Below are 23,068 nucleotides of genomic sequence, written 5' to 3'. Positions count from 1 at the left end.
ATAATGAAAAACCAAGCTCTTTAGCCTCATTCAGATTCTTGCTTGATTAAGATTGGAAAGAGACAAATTTTAAATGATCTTCTACCTCTTAAGGTTGATTTCCAGCAAAGTTAACCCAGTTCTCCCTAAGCATTCCCTTTTAATTGCCCAAGAGTAGCAAATATAGCAAAGCATAAATATACTTAATATACAAAACAAGCAACTTAAGTAAGACCCCTCTCCCAAAAAAGGATTTTTCTCCACACAAATAGGTGATTTTAAGAAGCAGTAAAATTTCATTTGAGATCCACTGGTAAAATTATAACCTAAGGAAAGAGGACTTCTCAGTATTACTTATGTATGTAAAGGATAATATTTGAACATAAGGGTGTAGAAAGAAAATGGGAAAGACGGGTGAATAGCTCCAAATGGGTGTTAACAGTATGGAGAAAATTTAGTTTCTCTAAAGGAGTTCTAGTTTTCTAGCCTTAGACAAATTACTCCTCAAGTACTAAGATATCTTCCGTGTGAGAACACTGAACCCTTGTTGGTGATACTTGAAAATTTGAAAATTCATGGAGGATCTAAGACATAAAGAGACTAGATGGGTATCAGTATCAGAGGTAATTTTCATACCATCTGAGCTGACCAAAACAGGAAACAGACTCTCTCAGGAAGTAGTGAGTGTCCCAGAGTTTGCAATCTAAATACCAGGATTTGAATTATATGAGCTGTTTGTCTTGCTGACTCTTAGGAACTTACAATGTCCATGAAGACTTTAAACAATCTCTCTCTCAGCTATTGCTCAGTTCCCTGTTATACAGTAGGGAACTTATCATTATTGTTGTTGTTGTTTTGTAATAACATTTACAACATTTTCTGTGTTTCAAATTATTGTCTTCATTCTGTTTAGTGCCTGAACTGCTACTTTCTCCTCTTTCTCTTTGCTCTAAACCGGTAAATATTAACTTCCTTTGTACAGATATGTCCTTAAAAAAGGTGCACCTGGTGCATCCATGCCAGCTGGGCCTCCTTGCATTGAGTGACATACCCTTCCTTCCCCCTCTTTCCTGATAGTTCAGTTCAATGGCGTCAACTTCTCTTCTGATGGTTTGAGATACATGTAAAACAGGCTACTTACATTTATTCCTCGGGTGAAATAATACATTTTCAGGGAAATAACAGGATTTGATTTAAGAAAACACATCTTAGTCTTCATTGCCCTTGTCAAAAAGTTGGGCTTTATGGCCACTAGTGATAGTTTGGGGTCAACTAACGAGTGTCGTTAGAAATTGGATAGGCATAAGATTCTCCATCCCCGTCATCCACCCTGCTGATTGTCTTAATAACTGATTAATTTTTCCACCTTTAAAATGTCTTTCTTTTACTCTCCTTTGTTGTGCTTATATTTGTTTTCTACCCTCTATGGTCATCTGAATCGCCTTCTTTGCAACTAAGGCATTTCCCAATTTATCACCTAATAAATTCTACTCATCTTGCATGTCCTTTAGTGACCTAGACTGTGTGTACAGTGTGTCTTTCACAAGCCCTTAGATTTGGAGAATATTTTATATTTTACAAATTTCTTCCACTCTGTTCCTGCACACAAAGACAAGAGACCAAATTTGAAGACACTGGACAAGGATTATGGATCCCACTCTGAGCTGCCTTAGAGTATAAGTAAGGAGTCCATCTAAAGAGCAACTTTCTGATTTTGTTTGTAACAACTCTAGACTATATATCATAAAGTCACTATCATCAAACATTTCTCCAGCTCCAGCTAATTTCAGGGCCTTGCTCAAAAGTTTCTGAGAAAGTGGATTATAAGAGGAAATTTACTTCCTGATGTCATTGGATTATTGTTATAAGATGAACCCATTTATATGGGCAAACTGAAGAGATCAACAAAAATAACACCAAATGTCATACATCACACAGATGGGAAAATTCTACATGTTATGTTTGGGACTCATCTTTTAGGCTCCTTGCATGTATGTTTTGGGCCTTTTGTGTGTCTCAGACATTGCCTTCCATTCTATTTTCTTTATTCATAGCCACTGGGATGACTCCCTGTGGATCTTTGGTTTCAAAATTGACCTTTGTGAAGCTGCCTCAATCATCATACAGATTATTTTGCCCCCTCTCTTTATCAAAGTCCATTATGGCAATCTCACATCTGGGATTATGAAGATAAAATAAAAAATAAAGAGCTTTTGCTCTTCAAGAATGGAATTTCTCAGGACAAGTCTGACGTGTACCCTAGTTATTAAATAGATATCAAAAGAAACAGAAAAATGGCCGGCAACATTTCATTCTAAAAGATACTGGTAGAAAGAATGGCTTAAATTGTCTTAATTCTTTAAAAAACGTTTTCCTGAGTGTGATTGTTGTCTTAATGTCTTTTAAAATACTTTCCAGTATATAAAGATACCAGAGAGAGTTATAAGGAGATGTGTATTAGGATTTGACTGAAAAAGGCCAAGAAGGGAATATGCTAGTTTGAATCATATGAAATTTTCTTTTTTTTTTTTTTTAATTTTTATTTTATTTATTTATGGCTGTGTTGGGTCTTCGTTTCTGTGTGAGTGCTTTCTCTAGTTGCGGCAAGCGGGGGCCACTCTTCATCGCGGTGCGCGGGCCTCTCACTATCGCGGTCTCTCTTGTTGCGGAGCACAGGCTCCAGACGCGCAGGCTCAGTAACTGTGGCCCACGGGCCCAGTCGCTCCGCGGCATGTGGGATCTTCCCAGACCAGGGTTCGAACCCGTGTCCCCTGCATTAGCAGGCAGACTCCCAACCACTGCGCCACCAGGGAAGCCCAAGAAATTTTCATTTTTGTAGATAAAAAATAATTGATAATGTGCAATTGAATATCTGAGGAATGACAGAAGTGGCCCTTACAGGAGGACAGATGCCACAACGTTCGAATTCCAGCAAAATTCCTGGTGGGGGCTAACTTAAAGTATGGTAATTTAATTAGACAGAAAGGTTCATGAACTGGGCATTAAATAGGAATGGTACCCACCCATGAGAAAAATAAAGGAAGCTCCAGATGCTCACAAAGGAAAAAAATAGAAAACACATGGAAAGATATGTTTTTTATTAAATGATTATAAGCACAGTAATGATGCCATCAAACAAGACAAAAGTCTATTACTTTGTGTGGATAATCTGGTGTTTGTGCTTGAGATATAGAAATCAATATTCCTTTTTATTTTTCTTCCATCTTTCAAATAAGGGGAAAAAAACCAGCCATCTGTAAAGGGAAAGAGAAACCCAAGATTAGGGCATAATAAACAGAAACCAGTAGTTTGCCTCAGGGGAGCAGGATGTGTGGGGAGTTTTGGTGGGCCAGGACTTTCCATTTTTTGTTCATACATTGTTTTCTACCTCAAGCATGTGTTTTTGTTTGTTTGTTTGTTCATTTGTTTGTTTTTGCCACACAGCTTATGGGATCTCAGTTTCCCAACCAGGGATTGAACCCAGGCCACAGCAATGAAAGCCCAGAATCCTAACCAATAGGCCACCAGGGAACTCTCGAGTTATTTTTACAATAAAAGAAAAATGAAGATTGTAAAATTTCCTTCTGAATTAAATGGGGAAACCTGCAATAGTGAGAGAGAGAGAGAAGAGAGAAAGAGAATGAGAGTTTAACTTTTTTATTTAAATAAGGAAATCAAACCTTATTTCAAAATAACACCAAGAAGCTTAAATGAAGTAAACTCCTCAGTGTGATACTGCAAAAAAAATGTTCACATGATGCATTTGCAACCACCTCTCACCCAACTCGTGATCCATGAGCTGTCAACATGTCAGCAGCTGGCAATGAAAATCCAGGCTTGTAAAAGTGGTCTATTCTCCTTAGTTCATGCTGAGACCTGGAAAGAGATAAGATAAGATCTGAGATCTCCCTGTGGAATGTAGCACAAAGAATGTGAAAGTTATGCTAGAAAGACTCTTATTTGGTGTCTGTCTTTTCAGACAATGGGAAATAATCAAATTGAAAAAATAACTAAACATTTACAAGGACAAATAGATTTTACAAATGCCTAGATTCTCAAAATAAACTCATGCTATTGTATGCTATGCACATTATGTCCCAGAGCACTCAGAGACTGGAAGTAAACCACACATTGATTTTTTTTTAAGTGGTAGAAGGAAGGATTTATTACTTGCAGCAAGTACGGAGAACACAGAGGATCTTTCCCAAAACAGTCTTTACACATTGATTTTGAGGAATCTTTGAGAAGAAGAGATGCTTAATAAGAGATGTTGAGACAAGCAAATGCCATTCCATTTTCAAGTTTCTGCAAATCATAGAACGGGTTGTTCGAAAGACCTTTTGTGGACCCCTAGAAAAAGAACATGGGACCACTTAGGCCAAGTCATGTCAAATAATTTAACTTTTTATTTTTGCCAGATTAGTTGATCAATGAAATTCAGTAGGAAATGAATCTGGATTTCAGCAGGACAATTAAAAAGGACTCTCATAATAGCTTACGAAGAGAATGTGGAAATATAGACCAAATTCAATGACAATTGCCAAGACATGTCTCATTTCCAATGATAGCATCTCACTTCATCCAATAATAATAAACACTTGACCCCAAATTCAAGCTGAGACCCTGGACAAAAGATGGGCTAGAGGGGCAGTTGGACAGACTGCCCCTCTGTCTGTGGGGCAGATCCACTGGGTAGTCTTTTCTGCAGATACTCAAAGCACCTGGAGTTTGCTAAGGAGGAAGCACGATGGCTAACTTGGACTCAAATTAAAGAGCCATATATCTCAAGTTGATGTTAAATCTGAACCTGAAGAACTCCCTCTTGCATACGATGACAATAAAGATATAAGTATGACTGGAGGAGGAATATGACCTTAGGAACAGGCATGCAAAGACAGGAACAGAGAATATCAACACAGGGACCAGGAAGCCATTTGAGGAGTGATGGAAATGACCCCTACAGGAAGACACATGCCACTATACTAAAAAGGGACTTAGTCATTCAGATCCCAGCAAATTTCCTGGTGGGGCTGAGATATCTAACTTAAAGAATAGTACTTAATTATATCATCAGGCAAACATGACCTTGGGGGAAATATGGGCTATAACTCAGAAAAGGAGTATGACCATTTCACATCCTGGGCTGGTTAAAAAGCAGCTAGATCTTGAGTTAGGCTCTGATGATGTACCTTTCAAAAGAATATTGAATAATTGGAAAGTGCTTTGAGGAGAGCAGCTATCCTGAGGGTAGAACCAGAATTCAAATCACATAATGAAGAACATCAGTCCTGAGTGGTGGGTTCAGACCACAACAATAAGGCAAATATTGCTATACAGTGAGCCACACAAATTTTTGGTTTCCCAGTGCACATAAAAGTTATGCTTACGCTATACTGTAGTCTATTAAGTGTACAATAGCATTATGTCTAAAAATGTAAATATCTTAATTTTAAAATATTTTATTACTAAAAAATGCTAACCATGATCTGAGCCTTCAGCAAGTCATAATCTTTTTGATGGTGGAGGCTCTTGCCTTGATATTGATGGCTGCTGGCTGATCAGAATGGTGTTTGCTTGATGCTTGGGGTGGCAGTAGCAATTTCTCAAAATAAAACAACAGGACTTCCCTGGTGGCACAGAGGTTAAGAATCTGCCTGTCAATGCAGGGGACATGGGTTTGAGCCCTGGTCCAGGAAGATCCCACATGCTGCGGAGCAACTAAGCCCGTGCACCACAACTACTGAAGCCCACACACCTAGAGCCTGTGCACTGCAACAAAGAGAAGCCACCGCAATGAGAGGCATGCACACGGCAACAAAGAGTAGCCCCTACTTGCCGCAGCTAGAGAAAGCCCGCACGCAACAACAAAGACCCAATGCATATACTCCACTAAAGGTTAGAAAAAAAAAAAAGACCCAATGCAGTCAAAAATAAATTAACTTATTTATTTATAATAAAATAAAGCAACAGTGATCTTTGCCATATCAATTGACTCTTTCTTTCATGAACGATTTCTCTATAGCACGCAATGCTATTTACAGAATTTTACCCACCACAGCACTTCTTTCAAAACTGGAGTAAATCCTCTCAAAGCCTGCTTCTGCTTTATCAACTAAGTGTATGTAATATTCTAAATCCTTTGTTGTCATTTCAACAATCTTCACAGCATCTTCATTAGGAAGAGTTTCCATCTCAAGAAACCACTTTCATTGCTCATCAACTCCACATCTGTTAAAGTTTTATCATGACATTGTAGCAATTCAGTCCAATCTTCAGGCTCCACTTCTAATTTTAGTTCTCTTGCTATTTCCACCACATCTTCAGTTACTTCCTCCAACGAAGTCTTGAACCCCTCAGTCATCCATGAACGTTGGAATCAACTTCTTCCAAACTCCTGTTAATGTTGATATTTTGACCTCTTCCCATGAATCACAAATGTTCTTAGTGGCATCCAGAATGGGGAATCCTTTCCAGATGGTTTTCAGTTTACTTTGCCCAGATCCATCAGAGGCATCACTATCTATGTCAACTATAGCCTTGCAAAATGTATTCCTTTTTTTTTTTAACATCTTTATTGGAGTATAATTGCTTCACAATGGTGTTTTAGTTTCTGCTGTATAACAAAGTGAATCAGCTATACATACACATATATCCCCGTATCTCCTCCCTCTTGTGTCTCCCTCCCACCCTCCCTATCCCACCCCTCCAGGTGGACACAAAGCACCGAGCTGATCTCCCTGCGCCATGCGGCTGCTTCCCACTAGCTATCTATTTTACACAAAATGTAATTCTTAAATAATCAGACTTGAAAGTCAGAATGAATCCTTGATCCATGGGCTGCAGAATGGATGTTATGTTAACAGGCATGAAAACAACATTAATCTTGTACATCTCTATCAGAGCTCTTGGCTGACCAGGTGCATTGCCAATGAGCAGTAACATTTTGAAAGGAATCTTTTTTTCTGAGCAGTAAGTCTCAACAGCGGGCTTAAAATATTCAGTAAACCATGTTGTAAACAGATGTGCTGTCATCCGGGCTTTGTTGTTACATTTATAGATAACAGACAGAGTAGATTTAGCATAATTCTTAAGGGGCCTGGATCCCTCAGAATGGTAAATGATCACTGACTTCAATTTGAAGTCACCAGCTACACCAGCCCCTAAAAAGAGAGTCACCCTGTCCTCTAAAGCTTTGAAGCCAAGCATTGATTTCTCTCTAGTCATGAAAGTCCTAGCTCGCATCTTCTTGCAATAGAAGACTGCTTCAACTACAGTGAAAATCTGTTATTAAGTGTAGCCACCTTCGTTAATTATTTTAGCTAGATCTTCTGGATACAGATCTTGCTGCAAGTCCTACATCAGCCCTTGCTGCTTCACCTTGTACTTTTATGTTATGGAAATGGCTTCTTTCCTTAAACCTTATGAAGGAACCTCTGAGAGCTTCACCTCTCTCAGCCTTCACAGAATTGAAGAGATTTAGGGCCTTGCTCTGGATTAGGCTTCGGCTTAAGGGAATATTGTGGCTGGTTTGATCTTCTATCCAGACCACTAAAACTTTCTCCATATCAGCAATGTCTGTTTCACTTTCTTATCATTCGTGTGTTCACTGGAGTAGCATTTTTCATTTCTTTCAAGAACTTTTCCTTTGCATTCACAACTTGGCTAACTTTTTGGTCCAAGAGGCCTAGCTTTTGGCCTCTCTCGGCTTTTTTTTTTTTTTTTTTTTTTTTTATTTATTTATTTATTTATTTATTTATTTATTTATTTTTGGCTGTGTTGGGTCTTCGGTTCGTGCGAGGGCCCTCTCCAGTTGCGGCAAGCGGGGGCCACCCCCCATCGCGGTGCGGGGACCGCTCCTCATCGCGGTGCGCGGGCCCCTCTCTATCGCGGCCCCTCCCGTCGCGGGGCACAGGCTCCAGACGCACAGGCTCAGCAATTGTGGCTCACGGGCCCAGCTGCTCCGCGGCACGTGGGATCCTCCCAGACCAGGGCTCGAACCCGTGTCCCCTGCATTAGCAGGCAGATTCTCAACCACTGCGCCACCAGGGAAGCCCCTCTCTCGGCTTTTGACTTGCCTTCCTCACTAAGCTTAATCATCTCTAGCTTTTGATTTAAAGTGAGAAACTTAGAGACTCTCCATTTCCCTTGAACACTTACAGGTCATTTTAGGGTTATTAATTGGCATATCAATATTGTCGTGTCTCAGGAAATAGGGAGGCCCAAGAAGAAGGAGGGAGCTAGGGGAACAGTCACTTGGTAGGGCAGTCAGAGCACGCACAACTTTTTTGTTTTTTAATTGAAGCTGATTTACAATGTTGTATTAGTTACTGGTATACAGCAAAGTTATTCAGATATATATTTTTTTCTTTTTCATTATGGTTTATTACAGGATATTGAATACAGCTCCCTGTGCTATACAGTAGAACCTTGTTGTTTATCTATTTGATAATTAGTAGTTTGTATCTGCTAACCCCAAAATCCTAATTTATCCCTCCCTGCCTTTCCCCTTTGCTAACCATAAGTTTGTTTTCTATGTCTGTGAGTCTGTTTCTGTTTTGTTAATAAGTTCATTTGTATCATATTTTAGATTCCACATATAAGTGATATCACATATTTGTCTTTCTCTTTCTGACTTACTTCACTTGGTATGATAATCTTAGGTCCATCCACGTTGCTGCAAAAAACATTGTTTCATCCTTTTTTATGGCTGAGTAGTATTCCATTGTGTGTGTGTGTGTGTATGTATATATATATATATATATCTCACATCTTTATCCATTCATCAGAACACACACTTCTTAAGTTCACCATCTTATATGGGAGTGGTTCATGGTGCCCTAAAACAATTGCAATAGTATCAAAAATCACTGATCACAGATCACCACAACAAATATAATAATAATGAAAAAGTCTGAAACATTGCAAGAATTACAAAACGTGACACAGAGACACAAAGTGAGCAAATGCTGTTGGAAAAATGGTACCAACAGACTTGGTTGCCGCAGGGTTGCCACAAACCTTCAGTTTATTTAAAAAAATGCAATATCTGGGAAGCACAACAAAGTGAAGTGCAATAAAACAAGGCACGCCTATATTTTTCTCAAAACTTCCCTGTATTTTTAAAATTGCTCCCCTACCCAGGACATAAATGTAAACAAAGATTTAGTTATAAGCATGTTCAGGCTCGGCAGAACAACGTTTATAATTGGAGGTTCAGATGTTTTATGAGCAAGTTCTAGCAAACCTAAAAGCAACTAATAAATGCTTTGATATTTAAACTGTTGCCAAGCATAGGAGGAGGTACAAGGCTTCCAACACACCTTTTACACTTGACATGTTTAAAACATGCCGTTTGTGCGATAGCAAGCAGCCAGTGAAAAACACTTGCCTGTACAACAGAGAAATCCATAACTGGAAAGATAAAAATAAGATTGACTTAGATGGGTCAAAAACAAAATTGCAAAATAAAATCTGAAATTTCAAGGATGTCAAGAATTCGGGTATTAGTAAGCAAATTATTTGAGGAGATGTGATTCCTTAAACTTAAACTGTAAGGAACGTGATTGAAAATTCTGTTCAGGACTGAGGTAAGATGCATTCCACTACCCAAAGTCTCATCCTTCCTCCAGCTGAGGAATCTCCATGGAAGATGTGGGAGAGAGAATTTAAACAGGGTATCCATCAAAATGTCACTTCTAGAAGACATTCCATCCATGGTAATTCTTTTGCCATATCAAGGTCCCTCTCTCCCTTTTTTCTTCTTCTTAATTTTCTGTTTGGATTTCAGTTGCAAATACTTGAATCAGTTATATTCCTTATGGGGCACATTATCACTTTTGGTCTTTGCAAGTTCCCTCTTATTTATTTTTTTCTTTATGTGCTTACATATCAATTAATTTAATTCCTGTTCTTATGTCCCATTCTCTTTCAATAGGCAGCTGTTTTATTCTGTTTAATGCATCTTCCCCAGCAGACAGCCTTCAGACTTCATCTTCACCATCACCTCTCTTGGGTCTCCTCCTGCCAGCCCACACTTCAGGCCCACACTACAGATTTGGACTTGCCAGCCTCCATAACCACGTGAGCTAATTCCTTTTAATGAGTGCATATAGATATAGATATAGATATAGATATAGATATAGATATAGATCCCCTATTGGGTCTATTTCTCTGGAGAACCAGCCTAATACAATACCCCATGGAAGGAATCACCACCTGTTACCTACCCACTCTTTATTCTCCTAGTGGTGGACCACTGATTTCCTTTAAAATCTGTGTCATGCCACAGTGGACATCATCATATGTGTCCCTTTATGGAGCTGTGTAAGAATGTTGGGGGGTTGATACTTAAATCATTTTGCAGGCCCAGAGCCCCTTCATTAAAGGGGAGGCCAGATCCCCTTCAGGAAGGACTCTGTACCATCGCTACAAGTACACACTATAAATCTTCCTCTAAGCTTTTCCCCTAAGAAAACCAATCCAAAAAATGTTTGGATTCAATAATTACACCCTAGAAATAACGAAATTCGGTCAAAAGTTCCCTTAGACTAATTGTTTTTAAAACTGTTTCTTAAAATGTCAAAAACATAGCAATTACCTGCTAAAATTTTCTAAAGAATTTTTAATTTTATTTATATTGGCCATTAGGTGAATTGATCATTAAAACCAATGTTAAGTGACTTAACCCTTAGTTATTCTCCATGGCCAAAACCTCATGTTTAATTTAATCTATGGCTTCCCTGAACCATTTCTGTCTTTGGCTTTCCAAGTCTTTTCACTGTGGGAAGACTGAGGTCACCCAACTCAAAGAGCTCTTGGTGGTGTAAAGGTTGGAAGCCAGGGAATTGTTTGTCCTTACTCCCTTCCAGCTTAGGCATCTATAATTCTAGACAGCAACTACCCTTGCATACCAATGCAGACACAGTGATTTGGAGGGCCCAAGGTCATTGCGTTCAAATGGAACCTAAAGGAAATCTACGTAGGGGTATATTGAAAGGAACGAAAGCACTATTAGTCTGATTCGTTATGCTTAACCAGTCACATTTCTATTAGCAATTGCCAGAAAAAGAGTCTCCTTAAAGACTTGGCAGTATCCAAAGAAAGAAAAACTGGAGAAAAGGCTTTGCTGAAGTGAAATGAAATGATAACATCAGGAAATGCAAGCTACAGCATGCACCATGCTTGCTGAAAGGTTATCCTCGGTTAAGAAGGATCTCTTAGAATAAATTCCCTCATCAGCACCTGGAGGGAAAGTGGGACTGGACTTGGAGTAAAGCTAGCAAACAGGCAGCATTTTTGCTCGGCTGGAGGCAGGCACCGTGGGATGGCTATGTACTTGTAGACAGCAGCAGACGTCAGAGGAGGTGTGAAGAGTGCTGCCTCAATGAAATGTTGCCTTACGTCTGCTGGACTCATAGCTGGGGTGGCAGGAAGTCAGCAAGCAGGTGCTGGCTTTGCAGAGACTTGGGGCAGTTGGTCAGAAGCCATTGGAGCCACCACTGGATGATTTGCCAAAACCTGTCACACAGCAAGCTGGTTGGCAGGAAGGGGATTTGCAGCCACTCTGATTGAAGGAAGAGGGTTCACCACAATTTGGTTGGCCAGAAAGCATGGTGTCACAGGAAGCTAGTTTGTAAGGGTCCTTTACTGAACAAGGGGGCTGGCCGTTAGTCCCTGGCTGGCAGATGAAGGATATGGAAGGAGCTGGTTTGGAGTGAAGTGTCTGGCAAGGGAAGGACACACAGCAAGTAGGATTGCAAGAACTGAACACACAAGGAGACAGCTGGCAGGGAACTGATCGGCAACGCTTGAAAATGTAGCGGATCAGTTGGTAATAAGTTGACTTGCAGGGCCAATCTTCACCACTAATGGCTTGACATGAACCTGCTTGGCAGCAAGTTGGCTGGCACAGACGAGCCGCACAGACAGTCGGTGGGCAAGATGTTTCAGGACAGGAAGTTACCTCAGAGCAGGATGGCTGGCAGGACCTAGCGTCACAGCAGGCTGATTGGCCACAAGCTACCTGGCACGATCCAGATGTGTAGACAGGTTGCTGGCAGGAGCTTTGTTGGCAGGAGCTGGCTTCACAGCACTTTGCCTGACCACCAATGGATTCCGAGCAGGAGGGCTGGCACAAGCTAACCCGACAAGGAGACTGACCAGTGCCAGATTCATAGCAGGCCATGCAGGAGCAAATGGGTTGGCAAGCAAAATCCACACAAGAAGTTACTGGAAGGCAGGTAGGTTGGCAAGAAGCAGGTTCACAGCCACTTGGGGCACTGCAGCATGACTGACAGTTTCCTTGGCATGTAACCCGTTGCCACGTTCTGCTCTGACAGGAACTAGGCAAACAGATACCATTTCTGAAGCTGCCACCATTTGAGCATATGGAGATGGTGGGCACAGCTGGAATGGCATTGGCGTTTCCAGGACAACAGCTGTCCACCATGGTGCTGGTGCTAACCTTGCCAGGAAGCTGCAACCTCAGTGTACCTGAGTTTGAAAGACATCTAATACATAGGGGCTTTTATAGTCCTTCACTAGGGGTGTTTCATGACAGAGTGTCTTTCCTTGTTATTGTTTCCACCCAATTGCCTACAAACATCTGATTAGCGGGCTTCAGGAGTGTGGGAGATATTGTACCCAGTTTAAGAACCGGTTGGCTGAGCTGGGAGTTTTCGTGGCTGAGTTTGGGTACCTTGCTACTGCTCTTGCTCTGAGCTAAGCTGTCTCTTTTATAGTTTGTTCTCCAGCCTCCCTGAAGCAGAGCTCTCCCCAGGCCAACCTCTCATCAAGAGGCCACAACCCAACCAAAGCAACCCTCTCTTCTGCCAGGAATGCAGTTCCACGCCATTTAGACAAGCAGGAAATAAAGCTGTGACCCAGTTGAGGCAGGATGATATCAGAGATGGCAAACAGAAAATCAGGTAGTGCAACCCAAGGGCCACTTCAGTGTCTCCACCTCTTTCTAGAATCTTCCTGTTTGGCTTTCCTGAAATCCAGCTTTACTAATACCACTAATAATAAAAACAGTAGCAATGGCTTCCATTTATAGTGTTGACTGAAAAAAAAATGCACAACCTAAAAGTAGAGAGTTATGTTTTATTCGGCGGACATTCTGAGGACTTCAAACCCAGGACACAGCATTTCAGATAATGCTGAGGACTGTTCTGAAGAGCCAAGAGGGGATCCAGGATACATAGGAGTTTTTGCAACAAAAGACCAGGCAATCAGAACATCAAAAGGTTACTGTTAATCAAAGAAAACCAGACATCTCAAGTTAATGAAATTTGCGCTTTTCTATGTATGAGAAGATGCAAAGTCTGGGCTCATTGAAATCATTCCTTTGATATGCACCTCAGTTATCTGGGCCCAGTATCCTGTGTTTTTCTCATCCTGAGTCTCCCCAGTATGCTCCGCTGGGGGTGACTGCAGCAATCTGTTTCCATCCTGAGTTTCCTCCAGGCTCACCAGCAGGGCAGCTGTAATGTGGTGGTCTGATAGCTGCAACATCCTTTGTTTACTGATATGGCAGGCAATATTTTTCATTCAAAATAGCATACTTCCTATGTACCAAGTCCTTGACTACATTTGTCATTGAATCTTTGCAATGATCCTTGTTAGCAGATGTAATTGTCACCATTATGTTAGGGGTAGCAAGACTAACTCAGAGAGAGTAAATCATGTTCCCAGAATTATGCAAGTAATATGGGGTGAAACAAGATTTGAACCTACTTTGGGCTGACCCCAAAACCGCGGAGCTTAATCACCTATTAGACTTCCCGACTTTGGAGGTGGGGAGGAAGACTCTAATACAGTGATTGAAGGCTGACCAGCGTCACTGGTCAGGTGCTCCCAGCACTGTGCAGGTGGTCCAGGCCCCCGCGCTGGGGATCATCTGCCCACTCCGGTGACTGTAATCATCAGCTAGATCAAACCGGTATCAATACACCCAAAGACAATCTTTTAATTTGGAAATTTAAAACTGCAAAATGTTTCATCAAGAAAGATTAAACTCATACTATGGAGTCAACAGACGTGAATTCTATAACTGTATAAAACACAACAACTAGAAGTGATATAAGGACATCTCTGCAAAATGGTTTTTGTGTTAAATCAACCTCATCCAAGAGAAATTCATGAGGGACTTTGCTGATTTTCCCCCTCTTCCTTTGGGCTGGTCCTAGCTCTGCATCATCAGCCAACTTCAGCATCCCACACTGGCCCACGTCCTGGCCTGGTTCACACTGGAGATTACATGATGGAATGGAGAGATCATGGGCTTGGAATGCAGACAGGGCTCACCTTGATTTCTGGCTCTGCTGCAAACTCAGTGTACTGGACATGTTAGCTCATTACCCAAGTGTTCAAAGTACTGACAGTCAATCAACTGCACGGCTATGTCTCATGGTATTTTTATTATTATGGTCTGCCTCACAATTATTGAAAATGCTGGAAATTCTGGAAGCTACTTTTCAAAGTATCTGTTACAAAATGTTTTCTCTTTGCTCTTGGTTTAAAAGGAAGAGAAATTTTTCTGATCACGATGCCTGAAAAATCCTCACCCTTGTCATAAAAATGCCTTTCCTCGACCATTGCTTTTCATGTCATGGCATCAATCACTCCTTTTGCCCTCCATCTCAGCACTGTTCATTTTAGCATCTTGCAGACTGCAGGGATCCCTGCACTATGTTTTATTCCCGAAAGTCTACATCCCCAAACTCTCATCTCCCAAGAGGAAATACATTTGGTCTTACCAAATAGATCAATCAAAATGTGAACATGAGCATATTTGAGAAAGCATGTAAATTTCAGTCTGAAAAAGATGTCAATATCCTATACCCATACTTACCACTTTTATTGTTTCAAAGCAATCCATGTTTACAACCATTTTTCTCTGATTCTGCGCTTGCCTCCCTTCCTCTTAAAGAAGCATCTCAAAAGGTTGGTAAAAGGGTATAAACTTTCAGCTCTAAGATGAATAAGGTCTGAGGATCTAATGGACAGCATGGTGACTATAGTTGATAACACTGTATTGTGTAATAGAAATTTGCTAAAAGAACTTAAGTGTTCTCACCAAAAAAAAAGAGAAAAGGATAAATATGTGAGGTGATGAATGTGTTAATTCACTAGATGGGAGGAATCATTTCATAATAAATATGTGTATAAAATCATCACAATGTACACTTTTAATATCTCACTATTTTATTTGTCAATTATCCCTGAATAAAGCTGGGGAAAAAAAAAACCCCTCTCAACAGAAAGAACTTTGGTTTTGCTATGGTTCAAGGCACTAAAGATATCTAGTGTATCACCAAGAGCTTTTGTTATCGCATCAAGAACTATGTTGTTGCATAAAAACACAAGCTTGGAGAGAACTGGGTTTTAGTCATTTGTGTGTTACTTACTAGCTGTGACTCTCCTGAATTTTGTGTTGTCATTCCCTTGTGAATAGGTGATAGATGATAGATAGATAGATAGATAGATGATAGATAGATAGACAGAGAGATATAGACATATAGAGATATATATTTTATAATGTATATATTTGTATATATGTATATTATACATGTATGTATACTCATACATATGTGTATATATGTATATGTGTTGTTTTGAACTTTAAATATATATATGGTCTCTGGGGCTTGTTTATATCAATCAACATTACAGGGATAAGGTTCACTCATTTTGCTGCATGTAGCCATTATCCAGGTGTTTTTACTACAGCATACTAGTCTATTGTGTGAATGAATATAACAATTTTCTTGTCTGTGCTGATAGGCATTTGGATTGTTTGCCCTTCATATTCTTCGTCTATAAAATAGGGGAAAAGAAATCTTATCTCACAGAATTTCTGTGATTTACCTGAAACACTGAGTCTGTGTTGGGCACAGAGATTTAAAAACCTAGCCAACTTGTCTCTTAACTCTGAAAGGAGATAGAGATAGATCCCAGTGGCCTAATAGACAGTAACTCCAACACCAATGTGCAGGATAAGTTTCACTTTTGACTTTCTCCCTCTGCCCTTGTCTAACCCAATGGCTCTTTTAACTATCTAACCCATTCCTACTTTGTCCTTTTTAATAGCTCTTGTCCCCTTTGACATTATCTAAGCTCCAGAAGGGCAAGGATTTTGTTTATTCACTGACTTGTACCCACAGCAGTGTTTGATACATAAGAGGGTCACAATTCATGGTCACAGTTAATATTTATTGAATGAATGAATGAGGACCTCTGCGAACAGCTAGGAAGGGCAATTCTCTATCAGTAATTCAAAGAAATTACTACTCTCTACTCACCCATCTGAGAGACCACTGCCACGAGCAACAAAAGAATCAGCCACTTTGAATCGCAGCCACTCAGTGCAAACCCATTGGCCTCTTGCCTACTTTGTCCCACTAGCACACTCCTTCTCTGGCTGTGACTTTGTCTTGGAGGTTATAGAGCCAGTTTTCGGGAGGCTAATTCCAGCCAGATCTAAAATGACCGAGATAATAGAGTCTGAAACTCAACAAGAGAAGAGTCAAATCTCGAATTCTTTCCAAAAGCAAGATACTACTAATCCTGCTGGGTTTTTTAATGATACAGAAAAGAAAAGAAAGAAAGGAAACACAGTGAGCTTCCACTATACACTTGCTAGAATGGCTAAAAATAAAAAGACTGACAATATCGAGTGTTAGCAAGGACATGGAGCAACTGGAACTCCCAGACATTGCTGGTGGGAATACAAAATGGTATAGCCAATTTGCAAAAACAGTTTGATAGTTTCTTATAAAGTTAAACATTCACTCAGTATTTACCCAGCAGTCCAATTCCTTGGTATTTATCCAAAATAAGTGAAAACGTATGTTCACACCAAAATGTGTACCTGAATGTTCATTGTAGCTTTATTCATAATAGCAAAAAAAAAAAAACAAAAACCCCAAACTGGAGATAACCCAAATCAGTAGACGAATATTTTTTAATGTAGTTTATTCATGCAATGCAATACTATCCAGTAAAAAGTAATGAACTACTGATAGTGCAACAACACAGATGAATACTAAAAAATGTTATTCTAAGTGAAAAAGAATTCACACTGTGTAATTTCATTTATATGAAATTATAGAAATGCAAAGTTTAGGGGGAATTCTCTGGTTGCATAGTGGTTAGGTTTCCAGGCTTTCACTACCCTGGCCCAGGTTCAATCCCAGTCAGGGAACTGAGATCCCCACAAGCCATGGAGTGCAGCCTAAAAGAAAAAAAGAAAGAAAGAAATGCAAAGTTTATAGTGATATAAAGCAGACAGATGATTGCCTAAGGCTGGGGTGGATAGTGGGCAGGATTTCCTTCAAGGGGACACTGTGAAATTTGGGGGATGATGGAAAGTTCTATATCTTGAATGCAGAGGAGGTTACTTAAGTATATACAATTGTATTACAAAAGTATATACAATTAAGTATATACAAAAGTATGTACAATACAATTAAATGTAAATTATATCTCAATAAATTTGGCTTATAAAAAATGAAAGAAAATTTTTAAAAGCAAAAAAGTAAAAACAGCATAATCCCAGTTTTATTTATAAACATGCTTAGAAGGAGTCTGGAAAGATACATGTCAGTAATAAACTCTAAATGGTGATAATTCGGGTGGCTATTATTTCTTCTTTATATTTTTCTGCATTTTTTTTCACATTTTTAGGGATCATTGCTATGCTTATAATCAGAAAAAAAATGTGTTGTTTGTTTGTTGAATGAGACATTGTTTTGTGGGGATGAAAATAAAGTTCTCCCAGGGCAAGAGCAGAATTAGTTTTATTCCACATGTAGCTTAAGATCACGTTCAGCAAAAAGTTGAATTAACTATCTTTTGAATTTTAACCTTCCAACTGACTCTCACACACCTGGGTCAGGTCCTACCTAGCAGATAGATGTACACTCACCCCCCTCATCCCTGGGACTCAAGCAGAAGAAATACAACTGGTTCCAGGACAAGAAAAACTAACCCAGAAAAGGAAGACTTTGCTGAAGCATGAGGCTGGAGGAAGGAACCGGACTTCCCAGAGCATCCTTTGAACCTCTGTGTTCACAAGGTTTTGCCACAGGAATCCCTTCCACTCAGGACCAAGCTTGTTTTACCAAAGCCTCCTCCTCTAACTTTGCCAGAAAGTTCTGACCAAACCTGAAGCCTTCCTGCAGAACTGTAATGCAGAAGACGTGCCCTCACTCAAAATTAAATTTGGCCAGCATTAGCATTTACCTGGGAGCTTTTAAAACTGCAGGTCCCAGGGCCCCCACTCTAGAGCTAAAGGATCAAAGCTCTGGCAGGGAAGCCCAGAGATCTGTATTTTTAGATCCTCCCCAGATGACTCTCACGCAGTACCTAGAAGCTTTAGTCTACATCTGGGGTCTTGTTAAAATCACAGATTGCCGGGTCACACTCCTGTGGATTCTGATTCTGCTTGTCTCAAAGAGAGTGCCAGGGGCTTCCCTGGTGGCGCAGTGGTTGAGAATTTGCCTGCCAATGCAGGGGACACGGGTTCGAGTCCTGGTCTGGGAAGATCCCACGTGCCACGGAGCAACCAGGCCCGTGAGCCACAACTACTGAGCCTGCGCATCTGGAGCCTGTGCTCCATAACAAGAGGCCGCGATAATGAGAGGCCCGCGCACTGCGATGAAGAGTGGCCCCCACTTGCCGCAACTGGAGAAAGCCCTCGCACAGAAACGAAGACCCAACACAGCCATAAATAAATAAATTTAAAAAAAAAAGTGCATGAAAATCTGAGAAATTATAAAAAAAAAAAAAAAAAAAAGAGAGTGCCAGAATCTCCATTTTTAACTAGCCCCCAGGTGATTCTGATGCAGGTGATCCAGAAGCCACATTTCAAAAACCCTACTGTGGATACCAGAGTAAATTTTCCTGGCCCAGTGCCCAAGAGGGAGCCAAGGAAGAGGTGGGAGAACTAATTTGCTTAGGCCAGCACATTTGAATTTATTAAGAAATTAATGAAGAGGAATTTTTGCATCTCAAAAGCAGCAGAAAAGCCAAGGAGGAGACATCAGTCCCAAGGCCACCTTGAATAAGAAGATTCCCTTTTAACTTCACGGGAAAAAAATGTCATGGGGATTCACCCTTTGAGCTTCGGGTACCATTTTGGGTGGGACCCAGTTTTCATTTCTCACCAGCACGTGGCTCTTGTTCTCAGTGCCTTGAAAAGCCAGGCCAGGCTTTGGAGAACAAGCCTTCTGCTACAAATAACACGACAGGCAGGACACCGTCTCGGTGGCTGGGGAAGGTCCTGGAGACGAGGGGTGTCCACAAGGAGCAGATGGGAGCTCTCCCTTGGTCTGCCTCAGCAGAGGGGGGAAAGGTCTTCATTGGGTCTCGCAGACAGGCCTGGGTTGGCAGCACACAGGGCCGCAGCACCCAGAGGGGCCACGGCAACTAGATCCACAGCAGCTGCTGCAGCAACCTCCGCAGCCCCCGTAGCCAGATCCGCAGCAGGAGGGCCCGCAACTCCCGCAGCCAGAGCCACAGCCGCAGCAGGAACAACAGCACGGCCCAGAGCAGCCGCGGCAGGAGGGCTGACAGCAGCACACTTCACAGCCGTCTTGCTCTTGAGGACAGCAGGTGAAGCAATCCCCTGGGCAGCACCCCATGGTCCCCGCCGGTCAGGTCGCAGGTCAGGAACGCGACTGGCGTTCCCCAAATCTGAAGGTCACCTGCCCCGACAGCAGCTTTTATATCCCCTCACTGGAGGGTGTTGGCACGAAATACATTCTGGAAAAGACCTGTCATCATGCCCAAACAGGGGCCAGCTGTCCTTAGCCCAGGTTGCAGAGAGGAGGGGAGACCAGCCCCAGACTCTGGCTCTGGAATGGGTGCCGCCCTTCCACATCTTCCCCAGTGGCAAGTTGGCAGTGGACCCTTTTGCCATGGATGCTCGTCCGGGAAAACCAGAACTAAAAGCTGGATGCCCTGTGCCTTGTGCCGCAGGTAGAGGCTGCCTTAGAAGGTCTGGTCATGTGGCTCCTCCCAGGTAGAAATGGCGTCCTCATCCCAGTCGATGTGAGCAAGGCAAATATTTGTGTCTGCGTGTGGTATGTGTACAGTGCCACATGCTTGTTTGGGCTTGGTGAGTGAGCGTCAGTCACCAGTAACAACTGCCCTATGAAATGCAGAGACACTCATCATAAAATTGCAAGAGGCTGGGAGCCACGTTCCCTCTGAGCTGCACGGAAACGGAACACTCATACTTCTCTCTGAACGGGCTGCAAGAGCACTAGTCAGAGCCTGCAACCCTCCTGGCCCAGCCCTTTCCTAGATAGAAGGAGGTGGTGGTGGTGGTGGTGGTGTTGAAGGTAGAGAAGGAGGAGGAGGAGGAGCAGGGAAAGAGGAAGGGAGGGAGGAAGGAAGCAGATCATTGAATACCCAAAACATCGCATCAAAATGAAAATGCTGTACACTTTTTTTAAGAGTTCCAACTTTATAGACCATCTGGCAGGATGAGGGATTAGCATGCAAAACACCCAGAGTATCATCCCAGGGAATAAAATGCCTTTAGAAAGAGACTAGAATCCACAGAGGATTCAGGTCCATGTGTAAATTCTGAGATGGGTCAAAATTCCTGTCTCCATTTTGGGCTTTGGTACCTTGTCGTCCTCTTGGAATGATAATGGCAGCCCTGGATCCTGAAGGCTCTGCCCTTTGGAGAGCAGCGCCCAGAGAAAGGGGATTGGGAGTGGGAGGTAGAGATGGAAGGTGACAGTGGGCATGCAGAGCTGGAGCAAAAGACACAGTCTCTCCCTTTTAACTTCCCTCTCCTTTCTAGATGGACCTGGAGGTAAAGCAGTCTCCAAGAAGGGCTAGAAGGACTGAGAACTGGGGGAAGAGGGGAATGGGGGATGGGAATGGGTCACTTGGATATGATAGAATGCTCAGTACTTCACAGGATGTGGAATTTTAGAACCGGGAGGAACCCCAAAAGATCACGTGGTCCAAGGTTTCTGAACCCGATTTTACATCAGAATTGCCTAAGGAGAGGGCTTTGGAAAAATACGGATCACCAGTCCACACCCCAGTCCTGTTAAATCAGAATATGTTCTTGGGAGAGACCTTCAAGATGACGGAGGGGTAAGATATGGAGATCACCTTCCTCCCCACAAATACATCAAAAATACATCTACATGTGGAACAACTCCTACAGAACACCTACCAAATGCTGGCAGAAGACCTCAGACCTCCCAAAAGGCAAGAAAATCCCCACATACGTGGGTAGGGCAAAAGAAAAAAGAAGAAACAGAGACAAAAGAATAGGGACAGGACCCAAACCTCTGGGAGGGAGCTGCGAAGGAGGAAAAGTTTCCACACACTAGGAAGCCCCTTCACTGGTGGGGATGGGGGGTGGGCCAGGGGAGAAGCTTCAGAGCCATGAAGGAGAGCACAGCAACAGGGGTGCAGAGGGCAAAGCGGAGAGATTCCCACACAGAGGATCGGAGCCGACCAGCACTCACCAGCCCGAGAGGCTTGTCTGCTCACCTGCCGGGGGGTGGGGGTGGGGGCTGGGAGCTGAGGCTCGGGCTTCGGAGGTCAGACCCCAGGGAGAGGACTGGGGTTGGTGGCATGAACACAGCCTGAAGGGGGCTAGTGCACCACAGCTAGCCTGGAGGGAGTCCAGGAAAATGTCTGGACCTGCCAAAGAGGCAAGAGACCATCGTTTCAGGGTGCACGAGGAGAGGGGATTCCTTTCCTGTGTGCCCACAGAAGGCAGAGCACCACCTAAGTGAGCTCCAGAGACGGGCATGAGCCACGGCTATCAGCTCAGACCCCAGAGATGGGCATGAACTGCTAATGCTGCTGCCACTGTCACCAAGAATCCTGTGTGCAAGCACAGGTCACTACCCACAGCCCCCCAGGAGCCTGTGCAGGATGCCCGTGCCAGGGTCCCGTTAGCCAGGGACAACTTCCCTGGGAGAACACATGGCATGCCTATGGCTGTTGTAATATCACGCCAGCCTCTGCCGCCACAGGCTCACCCCGCGTTCCAATTATGACTACCATACCCCTCCCACTCCCCGGCCTAAGTGAGCAAGAGAGACCTAATAGCTGCTGCTTTAACCCCCTCCTGTCTGGGGGGGGAACAGACGTCTGAGGGTGGCCTACACGCAGAGGTGGGGCCAAAACCAAAGCTGAACCCCAGGAGCTGTGCGAACAAAGAAGAGAAAGGGAAATTTCTCTGTACCACCTCAGGAGTAGCAGATTAAATTCCCACAATCAACTTCCTAAGCCCTGCATCTGAAGAATACCTGAATAGACAATGTTCCCAAAATTAAGGCAGTGGACTTTGGTAGCAAGTGTAGACTTGGGGGTCTGCTTTCTGCATCTAATTTGTTTCTAGTTTTATGTTTATCTTAGTTTAGATTTTAGTGGTTATTATCATTGGTGGATTTGTTTATTGGTTTCGTTGGTCTCTTCCTTTTTTAAAAATTTTTATTGTTTTTTTATTTTAATTTATTTTTCTTTTTTTTTTCCTTTTTCTCTTTTTGTGATTGTGTATGTGTATGCTTCTTTGTGTGACTTTCTCTTTTTAGGTTTGCTATTACCATTTGTCCTACGATTCTATCTGTTTCTTTTTTTTCTTTCTTTCTTCCTTTTCTTCTGAGCTGTGTGGCTGGCAGGGTCATGGTGCTCTGGCTGGGTGTCGGGCCTGAGCCTCTGAGGTGGGAGGGCCCACTCCAGGACACTGGACCATCAAAAACCTCCCAGCCCCATGTAATATCAATTGGCGAGAGCTCTCCCAGAGATCTTTGTTGCAGCATTAAGACCCAGCTCCACCCAATGGCCAGCAAGCTCCAGTGCTGAATGCCCTATGCCAAACAATTAGCAAGAGAGGAACACAACCCCACCCATTAGCAGAGAGGCTGCCTAAAGTCACACTAAGTTCATAGACACTCCGAAACACACCACCGGACACAGCCCTGCCCACCAGAAAGGCAAGATCCAGCCCCACCCACCAGAACACAGGCACCAGTCCCCTGCACCAGGAAGCCTACACAAGCCACTGAACCAACCTCACCCACTAGGCAGACATCAAAAATAACGAGAA

General features: G+C 42.4%; 2 protein-coding genes across 2 annotated transcripts; both read right to left on the bottom strand.

The window, feature by feature from the left end:
* Nucleotides 1-11,455: 11,455 nt before the first annotated feature.
* On the bottom strand, nucleotides 11,456-12,427 carry KRTAP29-1 (keratin associated like protein 29-1). Its single transcript, XM_007177641.1, has one exon. It carries the CDS (start codon nucleotides 12,425-12,427, stop codon nucleotides 11,456-11,458), a length of 972 nt encoding a protein of 323 aa, XP_007177703.1.
* A 6,910-nt stretch (nucleotides 12,428-19,337) lies between these two features.
* LOC103015299 (keratin-associated protein 17-1) lies at nucleotides 19,338-19,622 on the bottom strand. The gene has a single exon (XM_007177612.2). It carries the CDS (start codon nucleotides 19,620-19,622, stop codon nucleotides 19,338-19,340), a length of 285 nt encoding a protein of 94 aa, XP_007177674.2.
* Nucleotides 19,623-23,068: the final 3,446 nt, after the last annotated feature.

Source organism: Balaenoptera acutorostrata, chromosome 20 (assembly GCF_949987535.1).
Source record: "Balaenoptera acutorostrata chromosome 20, mBalAcu1.1, whole genome shotgun sequence".
Classification (NCBI taxonomy): domain Eukaryota; kingdom Metazoa; phylum Chordata; class Mammalia; order Artiodactyla; family Balaenopteridae; genus Balaenoptera; species Balaenoptera acutorostrata.
The sequence above is the reverse complement of the archived record's forward strand: the minus strand, read 5'-3'. Positions and strand labels throughout refer to the sequence as shown.

Coding starts and splice junctions, on each gene's coding strand:
- LOC103015299 (XM_007177612.2), bottom strand. CDS start 19,622: ATGGGGTGCTGCCCAGGGGATTGCTTCACCTGCTGTCCTCAAGAGCAA.
- KRTAP29-1 (XM_007177641.1), bottom strand. CDS start 12,427: ATGGTGGACAGCTGTTGTCCTGGAAACGCCAATGCCATTCCAGCTGTG.